General features: G+C 57.1%; 1 protein-coding gene across 1 annotated transcript in view; it reads left to right on the top strand.

Annotated features, from left to right (window-relative positions):
- Positions 1–16,162, top strand: part of CACNA1B (calcium voltage-gated channel subunit alpha1 B) — a 158,929-nt gene that overhangs the window by 120,139 nt on the left and 22,628 nt on the right. Inside the window, 9 exon segments of the mRNA XM_033123225.1 lie at positions 165–329; positions 538–648; positions 952–1,035; positions 7,757–7,762; positions 11,111–11,227; positions 11,482–11,497; positions 11,500–11,546; positions 12,753–12,844; positions 14,654–14,798. Coding sequence (XP_032979116.1) covers positions 165–329; positions 538–648; positions 952–1,035; positions 7,757–7,762; positions 11,111–11,227; positions 11,482–11,497; positions 11,500–11,546; positions 12,753–12,844; positions 14,654–14,798 — 783 coding nt within the window.

Raw genomic sequence — 16,162 nt, forward strand, 5'->3', positions numbered from 1 at the left:
GCGCCCTCCCTCTCCATGGGGTCCCCCTGAGTCCCGGCGCCCTGTCTCCCCATTGGGTCCTCCCGAGTCCCAGTGCCCTGTCTCCCCGTGGGGTCTCCCCGAGTCCTAGCGCCCTCCCTCCCCGTGGGGTCCCCCTGAGTCCCGGTGCCCTCCCTCCTGTGCAGCGGGCCTGCATTGACTTCGCCATCAGCGCCAAACCCCTGACTCGGTACATGCCGCGGAACAAGCAGTCACTCCAGTACAGGACATGGACGTTCGTGGTCTCACCGCCCTTCGAGTACTTCATCATGGCCATGATAGCCCTGAACACGGTGGTGCTGATGATGAAGGTGTGTGGGGGCTGCACTGCTGCCGTTCCCATTCACTGCAGCACAGGTGCTCTTTGTCCGGTTCCCCAGGGGTCCATGGGCCAAGACATAGGGAGGCTCCGGGGAGCGGGGTGGTGTCTGTGTGCCCTGTGCTCTGGAACAGGTTGTGGGGGTGCCCGTGGGGGGCCTTGGGCAGCCGAGCCTGTGCCCACGGTCCTGTTCCCGGCAGTTCTACGATGCGCCGTACGAGTACGAGCTGATGCTCAAGTGCCTGAACGTCGTGTTCACGTCCGTGTTCTCCCTGGAGTGCATCCTGAAGATCATCGCCTTTGGGGTGCTGGTGCGTGCTCCCAGCCTTTGTTGGTCGGGGGGGGGGCCCAACTGGGACTCAGGGTTTGGAGCCTCCAGAGCATGTGACACTGGGGCATCTGCCCCACAGCCCAGCTCCTGCAGGCAGGTAGCCAAGTCCCTGGTCTCCAGGCATCTGGCTCAGTCCCCAGCTGCACAGCCTGGGGTGCCTGTGCCTGCCCCTGGGTGGCCCCCGTCCCTCCTCCCTCGTGTCTGTTAGGGGCGACTTCCTGCAATCCTTGCCTGGCAGAGCCCCCCGCAGCCAGCAGCACTAACTGCCCTTCTTTCTTTCTAGAACTATTTCAGAGACGCGTGGAATGTCTTTGATTTTGTCACGGTGTTGGGAAGTATTACTGATATTTTGGTAACAGAGATTGCGGTAAGTAGCATTTCCTGATTTCCTCCAGGGCCTCAAAGTGGTTCCCCTGCAGAGGGTGCTCCCCATGGCCTGCCAGTCCTCCTTCTGGTGCAGATGGGGGCTCCTCTCCAGAGTTGGAATTTGGGGATTAGCTGTTGTCCCAGCAAATGCTTTTTCTTAGATAAGAAAACGGCTCCCCAAAAGTGTCCTTGGCTGGTGGCCTGGGAATCACCTGGGAGCGCAGGGTAACAGCTCACGAGGAAGATAAGACTGTCCAAATGTGTGTGTCTAATACATGTGCATCTAAGAAGTTGGCCCCAAAAATATGCAAACTGAAACCAATACGAATGTGGAATGCTTTAAATACCAGGTTTGTCTTACCTGAACTGGATACACTTAGCCCTACCACACGTTTGTGGATTATATCCAAAGGCTGACCGAGTGCTGAGGCATAAACCTCCTTCCACAAATTTCCAAGGACCCGAATCGTGAAGCGGGTTGTCTGAGTACAGCACGTGGAGTTGCAACAAGAGGCAAAGCCTCTCCCCATTTAGTCTCAGGGGAATTCTCGGCTCTTGTCCAAGTTATTTCTTAGGAGGGTGGGGAAGAGCCATATGTTGGGGTGAGTTTGCTGCATCGCCTAAGGGGGTCCGACACAGGGCAGGTCACACCTCTGTACCCATTAGTGCTTGACTGAGGGCTGTGCCTGGGGGCCAGTCCCCAGGCACCCCTGGCACCCACAGTGCACGCCAAGTGCCGGTGAGACAGGCTCTGGCAGCTAAGCTATTGGGGATGAGGGGTCATAGCTGCCGTCGTCATGGGGCCACCCTCGCCACACCGTGCTGTGCCCACATCTCACCGTGGGGCCACTTCACTGACTCTTCAGGCTGGTGCTGGTCACCGTCTCGGGGGTGAGGGGAGTAGAGCCAGCGCAGCTGGTCGGTCTGAGCTGACGCCATCCTCTCGACCATCCTCCATCCTTTCTCGAGTCCCCTGGCCTGTGGCAGCCTTCCCCTTGTGTGACCCAGACCTTCCCCTGGGTGGCCCCATCCCCTGCCTGCCCCTCAGGAGGCTCAGGCTCCCTAATGGTCCAGCAGCAGCTCGGACTGGTCATAGGAGCATCTGGAAAGGCCCAGTGAGCCACTGAGTCCAGACAGACTCGTATCCCCCTGAAGGCAGCTGTGCCCTCCACAGTGACCAGCGTCAGGTACCCTGGCCGGTATGGCAGCTGCTCTGCCTGCCAGGCTTCTGGCATGAAGAGCCTAGAGTGACAGGGCCACCACCGGGTGGTGGCACTGTGGACGCTGTCCTCTCCTTGGAGTCAGGATCTGGGATTCGCCACACCTCCCTGTGGGGCGGACACTGGGTCCCGGAAGTGATGGTGGGAAGGTGACACCCGTTTCCTGGGTGTCAGTGTTTTGCGGGTCAGGCGTCCAGGGCCATGTGATGGCCACCGGCTCAGCTGGAAGGACAGCACCCAGACCATGAGGTACTCACCAAGCCGCATTGTCGCGGGGCTTTGAGGCAGCTGTTCTGACTTCTCAGCAGGCTGGCCGCTCCTGAGGGACGTGCGGTGGGACGTGCCAGTGGGTCCTGTGGTTCCCTGCCCTTCACACAGCCGCTGCCTGCTGTGTGCCATGTCATGTGTGGCCGTGTCGGGGATTCTGAGGTGCAGCCACCAGGTGTGGGCGGTCCCAGGGAGACGCGCACGGCTGCTCCCAGGTGAAGGGGTTCCCGTGTGTGCAGTGTGCTGCCAGGGGCTGGTCAACAGCCTCAGTGACACCCACAGAGGCCCATGTGCGGCACTGGCCAAGGCTGGAGCAGCCTTGCAAGGAGGAGCCCAGCTGGGGCGGCCTCCGTCATGCTCTTCACGGTCCAGCGTGTGCACAGGGCTGGCTGTCACCCTGCGCCTGGTACTTGGCCGCTTGCAGCCAGGATGCCCTCAGCGGACATTTATTGTGTGTGACACGCAGACCTCTGCGTGGGGCCTGCCCCCCAAACCTCAGGCCCTCCGGAGGCCCAGCCTCGCTGTAGCACTTGCCTAAGCTCCTGTCACCCTCACCATGGGCAGCAGCTTGGTCCCCACACTGGGGCTGCTCAGGCACAGTGCCCAGGCCGTGTGTCCCCACGTGGGTTCCTCGTGAGGCCTGCACCAACGTGTCAGGTCCGGGGCTGAGTGTTTCCTCCCAGTTTGAGGGGGTGGGCTGAGGTGACAGGCATGGGGCTGGGCCACTTGTCGTGTGACTGTGCCTGGTAGACGTGCTCAGGCTGGGTCCTACAGGTGGTACTTGCATGGCGTGGGACTCGGGTGGCCTGCAGCACTCATCAGTGTCACAGGGTGTCACAGAACACACGAGATCTCATGGTCAGTCTCCATCATGGCCCAGCAGCCAGGAGTGGTGCTGTGTGGACCGTCCAGGGAGCTTTACAGGGCTGTACCCAGTGTCCTCGTGCACCACAGGCACGCCTAGCTCCTGGTCACGTGCTCTGAAACTGCTCCAACCCGGTGAGGTTGCGTCACCTGATAAGTGGGTCGTAGAAGATCCCCTACGTGGTGCTGTGTCCAACCCACGATGACACTCAGGACTAACGTGACTTTCACCTCGGGGCCCGTGTTCTGGCTGTAATAGTTTATACACTGGGCTCCCACCTGGAAGAAGGAAAGACTATTCCAAACAGACTCTTCCAGAGAGTAAAGGACTGGGAACATTCCCTGTTTCTGTGACACTAGTAACAGTCTTGACCCCAAATGTTTAAAAGCTAGAGTACAAGAAAGGAAGACCATAATCCACACTCATCAGTTACCACAGATGCAAAATTCCCAATGCCTCATCCGCACAGCAGGTCCGACAGCGGACAGGAAGGAAAAGGCAGGATGGTCTCGTAAGCTGGATTCTGCACCAGAAGTGTCACTAACTTCGATCAGCACAGGAGTGGTGGCTGCAGAGAAGACACGCAACAAGTCAAATTTTATTCATGATAGAAAGTGTTAGCAGACAGGAGTTACTGACGACAAGAATTGAGCAAAAGTTTTCTGCAAACATCAAAGTGAAATTGGAAAGAATGCTCTTCAAAATCAGAAAAGGAGACATGTAAACGTGACTTCTTTTCAACAGTAAAATTCTTCAGGTCCTGGGCAGCTCAGTACACTGGCTGCTTGAGGGCACAGTGTCTGTTCTGTTCCCAGCGGATTCCGGCGCCTAGAGTGGGGTCTGCTGCACTCGGTGGGGACGCCCTAGATGTGACTGAGTGGATAAGACAAGGACAGGAAATCAAACCTCCCAGGCTTAGCAGAGGGGCAGGCGTGGTTCCCAATGACATCATTACCGAAGGATGAAACGTGGAATAACGTACAACTGGAGTCAAGCTGGGTGGCTGTGTATGGGGTCACTCAGTGACTTGACGGCATTTCGTGACATCAGCAGGCCTGACAGTAAGCCTGACAAGTATGTGTGGTGGACATTCAAGTGGAAAATCCATAAACAATATTGAAAGAGCTTAAAGAAGTCTTAAATCGATGGAGTTACCCATGGGAATTACTAAGCAGTGTCAGTTTCATAAATGACAGTTCCCCCGCGTTGACCTGTAGATTCAATACAATTTAAATAAAAATACCACTGATTTTACAAGGTCTGACAGTTAAGTTCACGAACTCATACTAGAAAAAGTGCTACCTGCCTCATTGCTGAATATGACCACAGTCACCTTTGAAGTCCTCCCCTTGGGAAGCTATGCACTGATGCCAGCGCCTAGTCCACCCTTCAAAGCAGTTTTGGAACGGTTTTTTTGGAATGGCCATCAGAGCTGTCACCATATTACCCTTGATGTCCTGAATGTCATCAAAATGTCTTCCTTTCAATATTTCCTTTATCTTCGGGTAAAGACAGAAGTCACTGGGGGCCAGATCAGGTGAGTGGGGACGGTTTTCCTATACAGTCATTTGTTTTCTGGCTAAAAACTCCCTCACAGACAGTGCCGTGTGAGCTGGTGCATTGTCGTTTTTCAAGAGCCATGAATTGTTGGCGAAAACTTCAGGTCGTCTAATGTCACGCAGCTTTTTCAGCACTTCTAAATAGTAAACTGGGTTAACTGTCCAGTTGGTACAAATTCATAATGAATAATCCCTCTGATAAAAAAGGGTAGCAACATTGTTGCAGCAAGTTTCATATTTCTGTCTGTCTGTTTTGGAACTTGACAAGCTGCTTCCAAAATATATAAGTGCAAAGGCCCCAAATAGTCAAGACCAGACGAAGGTGCTGCAGGGCGGTGTTGTGGGCAGGCTGCTCCTGCCGGCGGCTTATTATAAAACCCTCAGACTGTGTGCTGGTGTCACGGGTTGCCAAGCCACCAGAAGGACCGGGAGCCTAGGGTCACTGAGCCGTGTGCAGAAACCTGTGTGACCCTGCTGGCACTGCAGCTGAGTGGGGAGACAGATCAATAGCTGAGCCACTGACTGTACAGGGAGCATCAGACGGTGGGTCTCGGGCCGTGTGTTTCACAGGAAAAACTGCTTCAGATGGATGAAGACTTATGAGCGGCAAAGCTGTAAAACCCCTAAAAGGAAATGCAGGACATTATCTTTAAGACCTTGGGATAGGGACGGATTTGTTAAGCAAAATATGTAAAGCACCAGCCACAACAGAAGAAAGTTCTATAAAGAGTTTCTGTTCATCACAAGACGAAAGACTCTCAGGGAGAGCATGTTTGCATCACATTAAAAATGCTGACGCCTGTCGTGTGCAAAGCGCACTGTTCTGAGTCCTGGGACAAAAGGTCAGCACCTCTACGGCTGTGGGATTTGGTCCTGGGGGCAAAGGCTCCTGGCATCCGGCGGTGTGGGTGCCGGGGTGAGGGCAGGGGAGCAAAAGCTGTGTCCAGGCAACATGTCACTGAGATGGAGACTTGTGAGTAAGGTGTCTGGACTTGTGAGGAGGCGAGCAGGGGCCAGGAGGCTGAGCCTGGGCGGGGCCCGTGAGGGACGCGGGCATGAGCTAGGGCTGGCCCTGCAGTCAGAGGAGACTCGGCTTTTATTTTGAGCGACATTGGAAGACTTTGGGGTTTTGTGAAGAGGAGTGGCACACGCTGGCTTTTGGAAGCATCCCTGCTCTCTTGAGAGTATAGTGCAGGGCCCAGGCCCACGCACTTGGCCCTAGGCTGTGGTTGTTGGTTTCTCCCGGAAACAAACCCTCAGTGCAAGTTGTACACTGAGGAGGTGGCCCAGGACATCCGGGAGTGAAGTGAGCTGGTGAGGCGAGGCTGCTGGCAGCAGCTGCTCTGAGCTCGGGTACCACGGGGGCCCCGGGGGGGCTCTGAGCCCAGGTACCCCAGCAAGTGGCTGCTGGGGAGAGGGGCCAGCAGGTTTAACATCTCTTGTGCCCGGGCCTGGAAAAGGCCTCGGGAGGAAAGCTGTGAAGGCCGACAGTGGGTCTTGGGCCTGTGCGGCCAAAGGCTGCCGAGCATGACTGCAGAAAGCCAGGTGAAGGAGCCGGGCAGAGAACCTGCCGAATTCTGGATGTGACAAAGGTAGAGCTGCAGGTGGACATGTATGTGAAGGTGACGCAAGAATGACAACCTTTTCTGTCTGAGCTGTTGGAAGAATGGATTCTCATTCATTGAAATGGGAAAGAATGTGCTTTGTTGGGGACAGTCGGGATGCACACTGCACGTGCTGGGCCTGACTTCTGCAGGCGTCACCCGTGGGCAGTGGGCAGAGGGCCTGCCGTGCGGAGGAGAGATCCAGGCCTGACCTGAGGTCAGGGTCGTGGGCACAGAGGGGGTGTCTGAGCCGTGGCACTGGACAGGGGGGTCAAGGGTGAGCGGCTGGGTCTACGGTGCACTGTTTGGTGACAAAGCCATGTCCAGAATATGGGAATGAACAAGGAAAACACAGGCAAGTGTGAAAGTGAGCGACAGGTGCGAATGGGGATTTTACACAAGACGTAAGTAGCCAGTTAGTTAACTAGGAAAAGGTGTATGAAAGGAACGAAATGGAAGTGGTCAAGAGCAGGAGCAAGCAGGCTGCCCTGTGGCAGGCGTCAGTTCACACCAGGCCCCCACCCCAAGCACCCACCCGGCTGGGAGGCCGAGCTTGAATGCCCGGGAGCACAGCAGGAGCCTCATCTGCCTGGATGAGAAGGAGGAAAGGAAGCCATCAGCCGATTAGTGGTGTCTTCTTTTTTCCATTTGTAGTCACTTCGTGTCACTTTGTGAATGCACTTTTTTTTCCTTGGGCAAAAACATGACTGTCAGTTCCTACCCCACCCCACCCCCCGCCCCCAACTTCAAAATCAGACTAGAGCACCAGTCTTACCCAGGGTCACGGCAGTTGCGAGCATCCAGCTGACATTGATGTCTTTGCCTGGAAATAAAAATGTGTCTGTGACTCATCTTGGGATTTGCATTACAAACAGGAATGCAAATGAATGCCACTCTGTCCACATAAAGCTACATGTTTCACAAATATGTTTTGATGCATTTGAAGCAAAACAGGCAAAGTTTAGCAAAACCCTGAAATTGTCCAGTGAAGTCTTTAGAGTTTGAGTTTTGCTTGTGTTGATGACTCATTTTCTCTTTTGTTTTCTGTTTTCTGTTCTTGATTTGCCTTAACCTACCTGCTGATTCACACCATCCAACCAACATACAATGCGAAAACCATGCCTCCGTCTGTATGTTGCACCTGCTGCTCAAAACCCCCAATTTGTAAATAACACGCAATGTCCATCCATGACAACACCACGTGTAGGAAACGGTTGGTTTCGTGACTTTAAACACTTCTTAAGCTCCTTGCTTTGCTTGCTCTGCTCTCGTGCTTATCTCCTGAGGTGTATGGTCAGAGTCCGCTGCATCCATCCCTCTGTGCACCCCCTTTGCACTGTCCCCATGACCCCAGCCTGGGGGCCCAGCAGGGGCCTCTTAGGAACCACTGATAGTGGGGACTGGCCTTGAACCAAGCGAGGAGGCAGGGGCTTCTGAGTGAGAGGTAGGAAAGTGCCTCTGTGGTTCTCCTGGACTGGCTCAGAATTGGAAAGGTTTTGGGGGGGCGTGAGTTTGAACCCCATCCCTGCATAGTCCATGGTTTCTGTCACACCGTCCACTCCCTCCTGCTGTCCTCGTTTTGCCAACAGACACAGACGGTTCTGCTCTCTCCGCTGGCCTCAGACCAAGTCCCCATGGTCTTTCCAGCACAGACCTTTGTGTAGGGGTCGGGCCTGAGGCCCATGGTCGGGGGATTGGAGATTTTGTCTGCAGGGCCCAGCGGGGTCCCCTGAGGCCTGACCATGTAGAGGGGCTGCCCCAGGGACCACCGGGCTCAGGGTGGTTTGTCTGGGCATCGCTGGAACAGGGGTTCCCCCTTGGTCGCTTGCATGGTGTGAACCAGGCCCTCCTTCCAGGTCTGTAGGAATACTCGAGAGGAGAGCGCAGATTTGGGGAGCAGATTAAATGGGCTGTGACTGGAAAGTCACACGAACTAGCAGACAGTTGAGATTCCTGTTAGAGAAAGTGGACATTCGTCATGAAGGGTTGGAGCAGAAAGGCTATTCTGAGAAAACTGTTTGATGCTGCACAGCCCTGCTCAGTGCGTGGGAACAGCACCCCCCACCCCCGCGGCCCTGCTCGCTCCCGGCGTGCGTCATGCCTGCCGTCCCGTGCGTATGCATGTGGGTGTTGGCCTAGTTTCCTTTCCTTCACCATCGGCCCCCACGGGCATGGAAGCTGAGTAGGAGAGCGGTGTGGCCCACGCATGGCTGGACCTGGCCCAGCGGGTGCGGCAAGGCTGTGGGAGGCCACACCGTGCTGTGGCCCCGACAGAAGCCGGGAGTGGTTGGATGCAGGCCACGCTGTCCAGTCACCTTTGTGGGGCAGTATTTCACACCTCTGTGTGCTTTTCAATTCCCTTTTCAGTGATTCCTCACTGCCTGGGCACACCTGGTGTCCTAACGTCTCCATCCGGTGGCAGAGAAAGCTGGGGCTCAAAGGAGTTAGGGACCAGGGTGCCCTCACAGTCTGGGGGTGCAGTGATGCCCTTTTGGGGCCTCCAGTCCCCTCCTGACTCAGGTGGCCGCAATAAGGAAGGGCCTTGCTTTGAAGTAGGTGTAGCTATGTCCAGGTGCCACAGAAGCCATGGACGCTGGGAGCCTGGGCCAGTTATGTCTGCCCCAAGGGTTTGGCTGAGGCCAGAGGTGACCATGCACAGCCACGGGGCGGGGGCGGGGCCCTGCCTGCCACATGCTTGCCTCCTGCCCTCCCGCATGCAGTCGGCATGGTGGGCCTGGTGGCTTCTGCCGTGGGCGCAGCCACCGTGCACTCAGCCTGTTGTGCTTGAGCAACTGTGCTGCCGTCACCGTCTGTCCTCATGGCGCTCTCGGGCTGTCTGTGTGTTGTCACCCCCACCCCTCTTCTGAGTGCCCACCAGAACCCAAGAAGGAAGCCTGGGCAGAGGGGTGGGGATCTGAGTCTCCGTGGAAGGCAGGAAGTGGCTTGCTGAGCCCAACACACCTGCGGTGACTGGTTCAAGCACCGCCTTTCCTGCCGTGTTTATCTGCTGGCCCTTCTCTCATGCCCCAAAGCCTACAATTCCCTGTGTTGGCAGGAAGTCTTCCTGTGCCAGCTGCCTGAGCAGATGGTTTGGAGCCAGGCAGGTGCTGGCTGTTAGCACAGCCCTGGCTGCTCCAGACCCATCTGAGCAGGTGGTTGGTTGCAAAGTGGGGACCCCAAGGCCAGGCTCTCGGCAGCCCGTCTGGCTGTGCTGTGTCGTCTCGTATGGAGCATCACCTGCCTCTGTGCAGAGTTCCCTCCGTCCCCATGCCCGTCCTCCTGAGGTGACTGGCTACTCAGGCACACGGGGCTCAGAAGGTGAGAGAGGACATTTTTCGGCCATCGTGTGCGCTGAGATTGTGGCCCAGACAAGTGAGGGAGCCGCGGCACCCTGAGCTCCGTGCAGAGTCACACCTGGAGGCCCCCTGCTGCCTTCGTGCTGATCTGGGCCACACGGCTCCTGTTCCCACTGACACCCCTGAGTCTCGTCCTGCCCCCACAGGTTCCATGTCCTGCAGTGAGCTGTTCCCCCACGTAGCTGTCAGGCCCTCAGATGCAGAGACAGCCACGAGTCCCCAGCCTCCCTGCTGGTAACCAAGGAGCCAGCCCCAGAGGGAGGGGACGCTCCAGGGAAGTGGCAGACTATGTCCCTGGAAGCAAAATGGGACTGTGTCCCCTGAAGGCCACTGACCGGATGGCAGCCCTGGCTCGAGGCTCCCACCGCCTCCCCCTGCCTCCCGCCTGCATGTCTCAGTCACCGTGTGTGTCCTTTGTCGTTTGACCACTGGGTCCAGCCACAACCTGTCGGACCCTGACCTGCTTCATACTTGAAGACACCAGAGTGGCAGGGAGCTGTGTGTGGGCACCTGGTTTTGAAGCAGCCAAAGGGCAGGGAGCCACTATCACAAGCACCCCGTCTGCTTGGGGACAGGCCCTGAGGCATGCCCCTGGTTCAGGGTGCCCCAGTCACCGTGGGAGCCCCACTCCCAGGCGGTCAGTGCGGTCCCAGGGCACTTGTGTGTCATTGTGCTGGATTTGAACCCCTCAGATGAGATCAGGGACCTGTGTGTGGATCGCAGAGGTGGCTTCCATGCCCTGAGTGGCAGGACCACCAACATTTACACCTCCCACGGTGACTTATCTGCAGGGTCTGCAGTGGCCCTAGAGAGCGTGTTTGCCCTCTGCGGGGTCCCTAGAGGGCAGGGCTTTTGCTGGCTGTGTGGGGAAAGGACGGGTGTGCCACTGGCCTGGCCCGGGTCCCTGCACAGGCGCTCAGTGGACAAGCAGCCTTGTCCAGTAGCTGGACTGCTGAGCCGGGTCCTGCAAAAGGCGGTCAGTGTTGGAGGCCCAGCGTAGGTGATGTCCAGGCTCTGCTGCGTGGCGACCCACGGGCAGTGCTGAGCTTCACCTGGAGAAGGTTTGCTGGTGGCCGCTTGCTACTTAGACTGGAGCGGTGACTGTTTCAGTCTCCCCTGATCCACCTTCTTCGGGACCACGGCGGTGCGGGGAGAAGCCCGGGGAGGTGGGCCTCCGAGGTCAGAGGTCACCCTTGTTCCCTCAGAACAACTTCATCAACCTCAGCTTCCTGCGTCTGTTCCGTGCCGCCCGGCTCATCAAGCTGCTGCGTCAAGGATACACCATCCGCATCCTGCTGTGGACCTTCGTGCAGTCCTTCAAGGTGAGCCACTCCCGCGGGGGGCCCGCCTGGAGCCCTGCTGACCTCGCGCAGTGTGTGAGGCCAGCAGCTTCCCCAGGAGCCATCCTGTCAGCGCTCACAGAACTCTGCGTGGGGGTCACGGCTCTGGCTTCCAGACGAAGGAGCAGGCAGTTGCGGTGGGGCCGTGGAGGCCCGTGCGCGCGGCCCCCGGCCCCGCCCCCCCCCCGCCCCCGGCCTCGGCCCCGCCCCACTGACCTGCCCACGTGTCTCCGCAGGCCCTGCCCTACGTGTGCTGCTGATCGCCATGCTGTTCTTCATCTACGCCATCATCGGCATGCAGGTGGGCGCCGCCCGGCCGGGCGCACGGGTCCCATCCCTCGGGCACGGCCCGGGCTCGTGCTCACGAGGTGATAACAAAGCACATTGACGCGGGCACAGATTTCTGGGAGCCAGCCATCACTATCAGCACTTTATGATTCATCCTCAGAAAGACTGATCTGTGGATGAGGACACTGAGCCCCCAGAGCTTGGGGCTCCGGACCCGGGTGCACCACCCTGCTCCGGAGTGGGACCCCGTGGTGCTGGGCCCTGCGGGCGGAGCGTTGGCGCTCGGCGGCATGGCGCCCAGGGGCCTAAGTCTGGCAACACTTCCGAAGGGCAGGAGATTCTATCCTCCAAAGAAGATGGTCCACAGGGTCCTATCATGTCACTGTAGGGGTCAGATTTAGCTTGCGTAACTTAGATTGTCTTCATTTTGCTGAAGAACACTGTCAGTTATTTGGGAAAACATGTAAAAGACAAAGCAGTAACCCAGTTCTAAACCTTTGGCATGTGGCCGCTTTCCAACAGTAGGGTTCGGAGATGGACCCGAATGTCAACTTACAGTGGGAGGAGCCAGTATCTTAAAGGTTAGCTGAAAACTTATTTTTTTAAACTCTCTGTCAGGGATCGAAAAGTTCTCTTGTTTAAAATTGCCTGGGCTCTAGTGATATTTACAACAAATACGTATTTTTCCTGCTTTGGTCTGTGGATGTACAAAATCATGTATGTCACTGGTCTTGGTTTTTGGTGGATGTGTGACAGTTCATGAATTTTTCATCTGGCTTCCCGATTGTAAGCTAAGTGCAGTTAGAAATCTGCATTTCTAGTCTTGAAAAACATCATTTAAAACACGGAAAAAGCTCATTGTGGTATTTGCATGGAAATTCATAAAGAAACTTTCCAGTGATCTATCAGAGCTGTGACTGACATAACTACTGCTTTGGAATCACTGATGAGTGAGGGGACTTTAAAATGCATCCTGTCTTATACGTAGCAGAGCCCCGGACACCTGGCTCTGGGTCCCCTGTTCCAGTCCTGCCGCCTGCTCAGAGCCACCCAGCAGCCACCATGCTGGGTGACATGGAGCAGCCACGAGGACTCGGCTGTCCTGGAAAGGTGCAAGCACTGGCCCGCAGGTCCTCGCGTGCACACACACACGCACTGGTGCTTCGGCCGGGCTCCTGAAGGGCCAGCAGCTCGGCCTGCAGCCTCTTCTCCGTTGCAGGTGTTTGGGAATATTGCCCTGGATGACGACTCCAGCATCAACAGGCACAACAACTTCCGGACCTTCCTGCAAGCCCTGATGTTGCTATTCAGGTGTGTAGTTGGCCAGGTCAGCCCAGCCCAGAGGCTCCTTGGTGGAGGCTGGAGGGGGTGCACCCTACACGTGGGGCCCCTGCTGCCCCAGGTCATGCTGCTCCGTCAGGGGACTGTGGCATTTCCTACTGTCCATTCCTAAGGGCTCCTGGGTCTTTGGTCAGATGAAGGGAAGCCCCCGATATGGCCAAGCTCGGAGCCCTAGGCCAGGCTGGCCGCCACCATCTGGTCACAGCCAGAAGGCCCGCAGTGAAGTCAGAGGACAGAAGCTGCATGGCAGGCCCTTTGTCTGTGTGTAGGCCTCAAGCTCTCCACCTGCTCCCTTACCCATTGCAGAGGTCTGTGAGGGAAGGGGACTGCCGTTGACAGTGTGTAGCTTCTCGGTGACCCAAGAGCCCAGCCGGCCAGAACTGCTGGTCAGAACGTACGTCCACTCACTACTGTCCCTCCCGGGTGCTGCAGTGCCCTGACCCTGGGGTGCAGCCAAGCGAGGCCCCTGCATGGAGCCTCGAGGGCACACGGCTGTGTTGGGCTCATATGCCTCCCCAGGAAGGTGTGCTTGGCACCAGCCGTTGTCCTTGTGGCCAGGGAGCCATTGACCATCCCAGCCTGAGGACAGACTTGGGGCAGAGGGCACGAGAGAATGTGTCTTCCGCCTCCAGAGTCTCCCTCCTGTCGCAAGCCCACCACTGTGGCAGGAAGGAGAGAGCCCTGTGCAGGGGTTGTGGTGGGGGCGGCTGGCATCAGTCTGCTGTGGGGCGGGGGCGCCTCTGAGTAGAGGGTGACCTCAGGCCTGGCCTGCTGACCCGGCTGTGTGCAGAGGGCTTCCTGCGTGTGCTCTGCCTCAGATGAGCAGGCTTACATGTTCCCCAAACAGCGCCATTTTCCCGGACTTCAGCTGCGACCTTCGTTCTGTTTCTTCATGTAGTAATGTCCTGCCTTGTGCCACGGTAGGTTTGAGGCAGGCCTGTGACGTCAGCCTTGGTTTTAAGCCTTGGCCTCAAAGACCCTTCTTCCTCCCTGAGCTTTGTCCCCTGTGAGCCGCCTCATCAGCTGGACCTGGCACAGGCTGACCCGGCCACCCCACCCCAGGAAGCCCCTTACCCCCAGCCATTATGGGGGAGTGGGCCCAGCTTCTGTCCAGGTGCAGAGAGGACCCAGGAGCCAGAGTCTGGGAAGGGGGTCCCGGAGCGTAGCTGCTGAGGCTGTGGCTGGAATGGAGCGAGCAGGGCAGGGCCATCGCAGGCACTGAGCTCGCGGCAGGTCGTGGGCTGTGGGCCGTCCTGTGCGTTTTGCCTTTTGCAGGGAGTGAGGGGCCACTGAGAGGAGCAGTGACAAGGTCTGATCTGTATTTAGTGGACCTGCCGGGCTGCTGGGAGGGCAGAGCAGAGCAGGAAGTGCCTCCTGCGGGGCCCCGTGAGGAGGTGGATGAGCTGATGCACAGGGTGTGACGAGCGAGAGGGCAAGGTGACAGCAGCAGTTTGAGGCTGAGCCGCTGGAAGGACGGAGTGACCATTGGTGGGTGGAGGACAGGATCCCGTGTATTGGCTCTGAGGTGCCGCATGTCCTCAGACACTCGCCACGGTGCTGACACTCCCGGTGAGTGGACTGTCACAGGAATGGTGCTTTCAAGGTGATTGATTTGGAAATCCAACGCCTGAGCAGCCATGTGTTACCCAGACCTTACGCGTTGCAGCTTCTCCGTGGGAGGAACCCACAAGAGGAGTCCCCCTTGACCCCACTCTCCTGCGTGTGCTGGCCAGAGTCGGGCCGCCCTCGTGGGCCTCATGGCGCCACCCTTTTTCTCAGGAGTGCCACTGGGGAGGCATGGCACGAGATCATGCTGTCGTGTCTCAGCCACCGGGCCTGTGACGAGCACGCCAACGCCACCGAGTGTGGAAGCGACTTTGCCTACTTTTACTTCGTCTCCTTCATTTTCCTTTGCTCCTTTCTGGTAAGTCCGGGTCACCGTACCCATTGTGGCGTCCCTGTCCCCTTTCTCAGTCCATCTTGGACCCCCTCTATTTCTTGCTGACCCCTGATTTTGGTTCATGTCACATGACAAGCTGATTCTGTGTCGACAGCCCTGGTTTCCTCAGAGAGGATGATCTTATTAATCCTGAAAGGATCACTCAGTCATGAGCTCCTGTGGGCCCTGCCTTGACTTCCATGGAAAGTGTTTTAGGTTTCCATGGGGCACTTATCCCTTAGTTTCCAGCTGCTACAGGGACATCTGCTGTAGTGATGGGACACAGAGAGGCAATGCTCCAGCCAGTGTGCCTGGGGGAGCCCCCGGAAACCAGTGGGATTCTGTCGGGAGGTCGGTGGGCTGGGTCCAGGAGTCTGGGTTTTATGCCAAGTCAGCAGAAGCTCCTGGGAGACTGTGGTCAGGGGCGTGACACCATGTGCCGGATGTTTCTGAACCTCACTCTGGTCAGGAGAGCTGTAGAGTGAGCAGGGGGGCAGTAGAGGTGACGGTTGCTGGAGAAGGGTGGGAGTGAGCGAGTTGGGTGGAGTGGACTGCACTTTAAAGGTGGAGCTGACACACTTGATAGCTGAAAGTGGGCATGAGAGAAAGAGAGGATACAGCTGTGTGCTGGGTTCGCTCGGGCATTGGAGTGACTGGTTCTCTCCCTGAGGTGGGAAGGTTGGGAGCTGCAGGCATGGGGTCAGGCGGGAGGGAATAGAGGTGATGAGTAGACCTTTGGGCTGGACGTGGAAATATCGTCTGTAGTGCTTGGGGCATTGACGGGGCTAGATGCTATTCTGTAGGTCTCTGGGCCAGACACCTGTGGCTGAAGCATCACCTGAGCACTTGTCAGACATGCAGATTCCTGGGCCTCCACCCAGACTTACTGCATCAGGATTTCTGAGAGAGGGTCCCAGGAATCTGGGTTTTAATAAACTCCCCTTGTGATTCGTGTGTGCTCAGCTTCGAGAAGCACTGGCCCGGGAGAGTGTGTCTTGAGAAGAAGGCGGAAGACTCAGCCCTGGGGGGCATTTAGGAGATGGAAAAGACCACTGGACCCAGAATTTGAGACGGAGCTGTCAGTGAGCAGATAGAGAACTGGGAGAGGGCAGTGCCCCAAAAAGCCAGGAAGAGAGTGTCTCAGAGGGAGGTGGTCAGCCACGTGACGTGTTGTTCAGAGGTGAAGCGAGGGTGATGATAACTGACAGTTGTCCCTCAGAAGTGTTCAGGTAGAGGCCACTGGTGACCTTCATAAGAACAGGTTCTTTGCGTGCTGGGGCCAAAGCCTTATGGCCGCAGGTTCCAACGCTAATGAGAGGTGAAGAGCAGCAGGAGCAGACAGCCCCTGA

This window comes from Rhinolophus ferrumequinum, chromosome 12, assembly GCF_004115265.2.
Source record: "Rhinolophus ferrumequinum isolate MPI-CBG mRhiFer1 chromosome 12, mRhiFer1_v1.p, whole genome shotgun sequence".
NCBI classification, from domain to species: Eukaryota; Metazoa; Chordata; class Mammalia; order Chiroptera; family Rhinolophidae; genus Rhinolophus; species Rhinolophus ferrumequinum.